We start from the raw sequence: 8,403 nt of genomic DNA, 5'->3' as shown, positions 1-8,403 counted from the left end.
TTGGCACCGCTTTCTGCATGTGTTGAGTCACTGTCTCACCTCAGACGGGACACACCCGACACACACACACACACACACACACACACACACACACACAGCTGTTTTAAAACACACTCACTGCTCAGCAAACACACAGGAAACGCTGCACTGCTTCAGATCTCATCCAGTGTGTGTGTGTGTGTGGGTGTGTGTGTGCGGGGGTGTGCGTGTGTGTGTGTGTGTGTGGGCATAATACACACACACACACACACATACAGGTGAGCAGGTCCTGAATTAAAAGCCGAACACACACAGCACACGCTGCATTTGAACACTTCACACACACAGAACTACAGCATTCAAACACTAACGGGTGAGTTCTGCATTTTACCACGGTAAACTACTGCAGTAACCCTGATGTAACTGTCCTTCAGTTGTGTTTCAAAGAAAGTTCAGCTGCAGTTGTGTTTTATTCGTTTAGATCGTTATATTGTCTGGATGAAGACGTGGATTTTTCTCTCATTAGCAGGTTTGTTTTTAATCACATATAGACAAAAGCCAAAACGTACCATCAATAATAATATTACAGTTTTTGTTAATAATCTAAATGAGATTTTATTAAAATATTTTCTGCTTTCGTGTTAATTTTAGTGGACGTTTTAGTCATTTTGTTGTTCGTTTTTGTCGATTTTATTAGTTTTTGTTGTTTTTAAATATTTTGTATTCATTTGTATTTCATTTTTTGTTTTAGTAAGTTAAACTAAATGAAAATAAGAAATGTTGCCTTGGAAATTATCTTAAATGAAATAAGTTTTTATGTTTTATTTTATTAATAAAACATTTTTTTTTTTTAGTTTTAGTTAACTATAATATATAGTCTTTATGCATGTATGAATATTTTTGAATGTTGTGTTCTAGGATATTTATAAATGTTTGTGTGTTAAAGAATGTCTAAATGTGTGACTATTATGAATATTATGGTAAAATTATGGTTTTGGTCATGTATTACAGTAAATCAGTGGTATTCTTGATGTATTCTGTCAATTCCATGAATGTGTCAATCAAAAGTAGCATGATTTCACCGTTGTTTTCCGATGGTAAAGTGTTGTTTTGTGAGATGAATGTTGTGTTGTGGTGTTCTCTTCAGCTCTGTCTGCGGTGTGTGTGGGACAGCAGGACTGCTGGCGCGGGGCGTGTTACCCTGCGATGGGCGACCTGCTGCTGGGGCGAGAGCAGAACCTGCGCGCCTCCTCCACATGTGGTCTGATGGGGTCTGAGGTGGTCTGCACTCCACACGGACAGGTGAGACTCGCCTAGACCTGAAAAACACAAGGCTCTTTCAGTTAGAAGCATATCTCAGGTCTTCATGGAAGCTAAAATATGATTTTGTTTGGTGCTAAACGGGGTTCTTCTATTGTTAAGTGCCAGAGAACCACACCCAGAAGAGCATGTTGAGATGAAAGCAGAAGGAGTGGCTCAGACATTTCTCCGAAAACACACTGAGATCTTGGTATCTCGTCAAATCTGAAAACACTAAATATAACTGCGGAGCTTTTGTGATGCTGGTTTGCCGGCAGCTATATTTTGAGGCTGATTCATTTTGAGTTGAACATGTTTATTCAGGTTATTGCTGATGGTTTAATGGCGTGTAATTAAAATACATTTTCACACTGACATAATAATGAACAAACCCGGATTCTGCAGCCTGAGGCCATGCTCATCAATCATACAGAGACTTTAGTCTGTTTATGCAACATTTGCATGATTATTAAACACATTTTAGCTAACAGGAAACATTCACTAACATTTTTTAAATGTTATATAAATGTAAGGGTTATGGGACGTTCTTAATATTTGATATACATTCTAATAATATTCTGAGATATTGTATGATGTCGTTTGTGCTTGATGAACGTTCTAGGAACATTTTTGTAACCTTTAAATAACGTTCTAATCATGAACACTAGACGTTTTAAAGTTTTTAGAATGTTGAAATAAAGTTACTTTGTTAAATATAAAGTTAGTAGAACATTGTAAGAAACATTTTTGTAACATTTAAATCACTGACTTTTTAATGCTCTTAGGATAATAATACAGTTTTTTTCAGTCACTAACAAGCGTTTGTCCAAGCAGTTGTCACATTTTCAAAACTCTAAACACAATTAGCACAGTATCGGTCTATTGTGGCCATACCATTCACACATTTCATGTCGTTTTCACACAATATGGAGTCATTGAACACATTTCCACAATGCTTACATTTTCTTAACAGACAAGCTATACCTCCCAACAAAATTATGGATTGTTTTTGTAGTATTTACGAATGTTAACACACAACATCCCACAATAGCAAAAACAATATTCCAAACCTTAGATACAGCATAAAAACCTCTGCTTCTGCAATGATATCAGTTCAAAAACAATATATCTTAGCTGATAATAAACAAACAATTGATTAATTGACACACTGCTGACTTATGTTGTGTAAATTGGGCCAACCACAGCTGATTCCAGTCTGGCTTAGACTCAATGGCAGGGGTTATTTTTTTCTATTACATTGACACTTATACAGTAAAAGGAGGACTTTAAGGAGTGATGTTTTTGGAAACAGAAACAGAAAAAGACAAACACTGTAATGTCAGGACGAGGAAGAGTAAGAGCAAGGGGCCCAGGGAGAAGAGCAGGCCCAGTGAGAGATGCAGTGAGAGATGCAGGAGCAGTGAGAGATGCAGTGAGAGGTGCAGGAGCAGTGAGAGATGCAGTAAGAGGTGCAGGAGCAGTGAGAGGTGCAGGAGCAGTGAGAGGTGCAGGAGCAGTGAGAGGTGCAGGAGCAGTGAGAGGTGCAGGAGCAGTGAGAGGTGCAGGGAGAGATGCAGGAGCAGTGAGAGATGCAGTGAGAGGTGCAGGAGCACTGAGAGGTGCAGGAGCAGTGAGAGATGCAGGGAGAGATGCAGGAGCAGTGAGAGATGCAGTGAGAGGTGCAGGAGCACTGAGAGGTGCAGGAGCAATGAGAAATGCAGTGAGAGGTGCAGGAGCAGTGAGAGATGCAGTAAGAGGTGCACTGAGAGGTGCAGGAGAAGTGAGAGATGCAGTGAGAGGTGCAGGAGCAGTGAGCGGTGCAGGAGCAGTGAGAGGTGCAGGGAGAGGGCCCAAACGGAGAGAGCAGTGAGCGTGGTGCAGGAGCAGTGAGAGGTGCAGGGAGAGATGCAGGAGCAGTGAGAGATGCAGTGAGAGGTGCAGGAGCACTGAGAGGTGCAGGAGCAGTGAGAGATGCAGGGAGAGATGCAGGAGCAGTGAGAGATGCAGTGAGAGGTGCAGGAGCACTGAGAGATGCAGGAGCAGTGAGAGATGCAGTGAGAGGTGCAGGAGCAGTGAGAGATGCAGGAGCAGTGAGAGGTGCAGGAGCAGTGAGAGGTGCAGGGAGAGATGCAGGAGCAGTGAGAGATGCAGTGAGAGGTGCAGGAGCACTGAGAGATGCAGGAGCAGTGAGAGATGCAGTGAGAGGTGCAGGAGCAGTGAGAGGTGCAGGAGCAGTGAGTGGTGCAGGAGCAGTGAGAGGTGCAGGAGCAGTGAGAGATGCGGTGAGAGGTGCAGGAGCACTGAGAGATGCAGGAGCAGTGAGAGATGCAGGTGAGAGGTTTGCAGGAGCAGTGAGAGAAGCAGTGAGAGGTGCAGGAGCACTGAGAGATGCGGAGCAGTGAGAGATGCAGTGAGAGATGCAGGAAGCAGTGAGAGATGCAGTGAGAGGTGCAGGAGCAGTGAGCGGTGCAGGAGAGGTTAAAGAGCAGTGAGAGGAGCAGCATGCAGGGAGAGGTGCAGGAGCAGTGAGAGATGCAGGGAGAGGTGCAGAGCAGTGAGAGGTGCAGGAGCAGTGAGAGATGCAGGGAGAGGTGCAGGAGCAGTGAGAGGTGCAGGGAGAGCTGCAGGAGCAGTGAGAGGTGCAGGGAGAGCTGCAGGAGCAGTGAGAGATGCAGGGAGAGGTGCAGGAGCAGTGAGAGGTGCAGGAGCAGTGAGAGATGCAGGGAGAGGTGCAGGAGCAGTGAGAGGTGCAGGAGCAGTGAGAGGTGCAGGGAGAGGTGCAGGAGCAGTGAGAGGTGCAGGGAGAGCTGCAGGAGCAGCAGTGAGAGGAGCAGGGAGAGCTGCAGGAGCAGTGAGAGGTGCAGGGAGAGGTGCAGGAGCAGTGAGAGGTGCAGGAGCAGTGAGAGGTGCAGGAGCAGTGAGAGATGCAGGGAGAGGTGCAGGAGCAGTGAGAGGTGCAGGGAGAGCTGCAGGAGCAGTGAGAGATGCAGGGAGATGTGAGAGGAGCAGGGAGAGGTGCAGGAGCAGTGAGAGGTGCAGGAGCAGTGAGAGATGCAGGGAGAGCTGCAGGAGCAGTGAGAGGTGCAGGAGCAGTGAGAGATGCAGGGAGAGGTGCAGGAGCAGTGAGAGGTGCAGGAGCAGTGAGAGGTGCAGGGAGAGGTGGCAGGAGCAGTGAGAGGTGCAGGAGCAGTGAGAGATGCAGGGAGAGGTGCAGGAGCAAGTGAGAGGTGCAGGGAGAGGTGCAGGAGCAGTGAGAGGTGCAGGAGTGATGCAGGAGCAGTGAGTGGTGCAGGGAGAGGTGCAGGAGCAGTGAGAGGTGCAGGGAGAGATGCAGGAGCAGTGAGAGGTGCAGGAGCAGTGAGAGGTGCAGGGAGAGGTGCAGGAGCAGGGAGAGGTGCAGGGAGAGGTGCAGGAGCAGTGAGAGGTGCAGGGAGTGATGCAGGAGCAGTGAGTGGTGCAGGGAGAGGTGCAGGAGCAGTGAGAGGTGCAGGGAGAGATGCAAGAGCAGTGAGAGGTGCAGGGAGAGATGCAGGAGCAGTGAGAGGTGCAGGAGCAGTGAGAGCTGCAGGGAGAGGTGCAGGAGCAGTGAGAGGTGCAGGGAGAGGTGCAGGAGCAGTGAGAGGTGCAGGGAGAGATGCAGGAGCAGTGAGAGGTGCAGGGAGAGATGCAGGAGCAGTGAGAGGTGCAGGGAGAGGTGCAGGAGCAGTGAGAGGTGCAGGGAGAGGTGACGGAGCATGTAATCAACCATGGTCTTTCACTAAGAGAGGCTGGTGAAAGAGTGCAGACCAATTTGAGGCGGTCAACGGTTGCCTCCATTATACGCATCTTTCAGCAAACCAACAGGTAAGTATTGCATTTTACATGGATTGTTTGTATTCTCACTTGACATGTCAATAAGGTCATACAGTAATACATATGTTGAATTGTTTGTCCCTCTAAAGAATGCAACGTCTTCCACCCTCTGGGTGAAGAGGAAAGCTCCTAAATAATGATCAAGAATAAATAATGCTAAATAATGATGCAATAATGCAATAAAACTGGACATTGTCCAAACACAGAGTGCGGATGAAGCAGCTCTACACTGTTCCCTTTGAGAGGAACAGTGAGAGAGTCAAGGATCTATGACAACAATATGTCCAGGTATAGTGTATATTTAATTCAATGTCCAGTTCTATAAGCTTTGCACTTTGCAAGTAGATAACCTTTACAGTAATAGGTTACAGTACAGTATGGTATATAGTAATGACATGATTTAAAAGTGGTTTGAAGTCCACCCAAGACTGATATGTGTCTTCCTTCCACACTATTCACCTTTCCTCAACCCCATAGAGGAGTTCTTTTCTGCATGGAGGTGGAAGGTTTATGACCATCAGCCACATGACCAGACAGACATCCCAAGTCTCCCGGAAGTCCCGGGAGTCTCCCGCATATTGATAGCGGCTCCCTGATGCCCGCAAATTAGTTAAAATCTCCCGGAATCTAGAGCGAGCGAGCAAGAGCGCAAAGAAGAGACTGTGTTTCAAACCGTGTAGCGCGCGCACGGCAGAGAGGGAGAGAGAGCGAGAGACCTTGAGTGTATGTGCTAGTGTGCGTGTGTGCGAAGCGCATGTAAGACAGAGAGCATCCTGATTGGCCTGTTTCGGCAAATCAACCAATCAATTGTCAGTGTGCTTAACTTTTATCTCTTCTCCCGAACCAAATTAATCAGTTATGTCTATCTAGAAACAGGAGCAACCATGGCAGAGGGAGAGTGCAACGGAAAATAAATATAAAAGCAGTTTACATAAATAGTATAAGCAGCTTATATAAATAGTAAAAGTAATCTACATATTTTAAACATAATTAACGAATAATTGCACAGGCCTATAGCTTATAGAAATAATATTTTATGCTTTTATATTTTTTTGTAAAGTCATGTTCTGTGGTGAAATGTCATATCCTTGTCCTCCTCCCCCCTTTTTTTTTGGGGGGGGGGGGATTGGCTTCGGGATACCTCCCTGAAATAACTTTTTGCAGGTTGGGATGTCTGACCAGATGTCCCTCCTTGAAGCCATGGATGCTGGCTGCAGGGACATCACCTTTCATGATTGCCAAGGGTGTATCCGACATACCAAGCGGTTTTATCACCTTGGATAATATCAGATGGGTTGTTGATGATAACATGTGGCCTAACCCTGAAGATCGCAGAGATTAGATACAGTAATTTTGTCCTTGTTTTTTTTTTCGTTTTTTTTTTTAGTTCCCCCCTTTTTATCTGGGCTTTTTGCTGTTGTTTTTTTTTGTTCAGAATGCTCTTATGTGTTTCATGGATATTTTGTTCACTGTAAGCAATACTGTAAAACCTTTTCTGTTTTATCATACCGTGCTTCTACTGTACCTCCTACAGTAAACAGTAAAGGAAAAAAATTGCTTTTTACTGGAATGCTTTTGAATGTGAACATTACTGTACATTTGGACATACAGTACCTAACCAAGAAATTTAGTGTAAAACAGGGGATTGTATTTTTTGCATGCAAATACCTGTAAAACTGAAACCTAAAAGTCTATGCAGTTTTTGTAATGTCAACAATAGCCAGTATTTTGAAACCTGGTGTACTTTGATTGACTGCATGTACCTTGTGAGGTGAAAACAAGTGTTATTCTTTGACAGAAAATTTTTATTTTGAGTCAGATTTCCAGTGTTTTGGTAAAGTTAGTGTGTTCAGAGAAAGATGTGTTCTATTTTGAAATGAAGATTTAGTATATATTTAACAAAATGTGTTTTTGAGAAGAAAATTATCCTTTTGGCCAATTGTGTTTTGTAGCTGTGAGTCTGTGTTAAGAGTTTAGAAAAAGTATCTGAAGTATGGTTAAGTGCTTGTTAGCGATTGAAAAAAACTGTAATAATAAAAAAGGATCAAATAACATATTTTGTGTGAAAATAAAGTTTGGTGTTAAAATGTGTTTTTGTAACCTTTAAATAATATTAAAATCACGATAAGAAAACTAGACATTTCGACATTTTGGAAACATTTCAAAACAATGTTTTTATAAGCTAAATTTGTTGGGCTCTCACCAGCTCATGGATGTATTTGTTGGAGGAGAAACATCTGAGAGTGAAGTGAAGCACATCTGTGAATTTCATAAGCCACACACACACTGCTGGTTAAACTGGTGGTTGGTTAAGCTGGTTAAATGTCTAAATCAAACTCTCCGTGTCTCAGTGGAAGATGAAATGCTGTCCGTGTGACTCTCGTAACCCGGCGGCGTATAACGCGCACACCATCCAGAACGTGATCTCCAGCGCAGGGCCTAACCGATGGTGGCAGTCCAAGAAAGGTAAGGCATCAACACATTACATCAAACATACAGTACAACAACATCACCCAACCAGGGGCGGTATATATTTTATGCACTTTTGTACATGCATTTACACTGCATGCACTTGCATAAATAATGTTATGAGATAAATAAGTGTTTTCACTAGTTAGCGCACCTGAATATGTTTCTGTGCTGCACACACTCACTGCATTACAATGGCTATTAATTATATTATTGACTATCTAGCAGTTATATTCAGAATGGAAATATGGATACTTTGTAAACATCATACTTCATACATCATACTACCCTGATAGCACACGTACTGTACATCACGGAGACTATATTTGACATCTGCATTTACATCTGCAAGACATATTTTTTACGTGTTTGTTCATTTGCAGTATGTCTATGGGACGTTTCCTATCAGATGTCAAACAGACGTTTAGAAGATGTTTATGATGTAAACCTGACATCTTAAAGATGTCTATCAGATGTTTGCACACAGCAGATGCTTTCCAGATCTTTAACAGACCTCTTGCAGACGTACCTGTGCAATCTGGGATAAAACATCACATCATTAAGGCAGTACAGTTATTAAAAAAAAATGAATAATGAAAGAAAAAAGATTAAAAAGTATACACAAATATAAATGTGTTGCCAGGTAAAAAAAAAAATAGTAAAGTAATAAGTTGTGAGTTAATCTGTGCCAACAAACAGACGGCGCAAAGTAACCATAGCAACAGCAAACCGCGCAACGTATCAACGTAACAAAATACTCCCGCCATGCGGTTATTTATTTAAGGATTTTAATTACATCATTGA

At 43.5% G+C, this 8,403-nt stretch overlaps 1 protein-coding gene across 1 annotated transcript in view; it reads left to right on the top strand.

The window, feature by feature from the left end:
- The first annotated feature begins 246 nt into the window (after positions 1-246).
- The window catches only part of LOC109046865 (laminin subunit beta-3-like), a 21,017-nt gene continuing 12,860 nt past the window's right edge, over positions 247-8,403 (top strand). Inside the window, exons 1-4 of the mRNA XM_042711595.1 lie at positions 247-352; positions 461-508; positions 1,127-1,281; positions 7,482-7,596. Of these exons, the coding sequence (XP_042567529.1) occupies positions 478-508; positions 1,127-1,281; positions 7,482-7,596 (301 nt within the window). The 5' untranslated portion in view covers positions 247-352; positions 461-477. The remainder of the gene's footprint in view (positions 353-460; positions 509-1,126; positions 1,282-7,481; positions 7,597-8,403) is intronic.

Source organism: Cyprinus carpio, chromosome A22 (assembly GCF_018340385.1).
Source record: "Cyprinus carpio isolate SPL01 chromosome A22, ASM1834038v1, whole genome shotgun sequence".
In the NCBI taxonomy this organism is placed as follows: Eukaryota; Metazoa; Chordata; class Actinopteri; order Cypriniformes; family Cyprinidae; genus Cyprinus; species Cyprinus carpio.
Note: the sequence above shows the minus strand (reverse complement) of the source record. Positions and strands in the feature narration are given on the sequence as shown.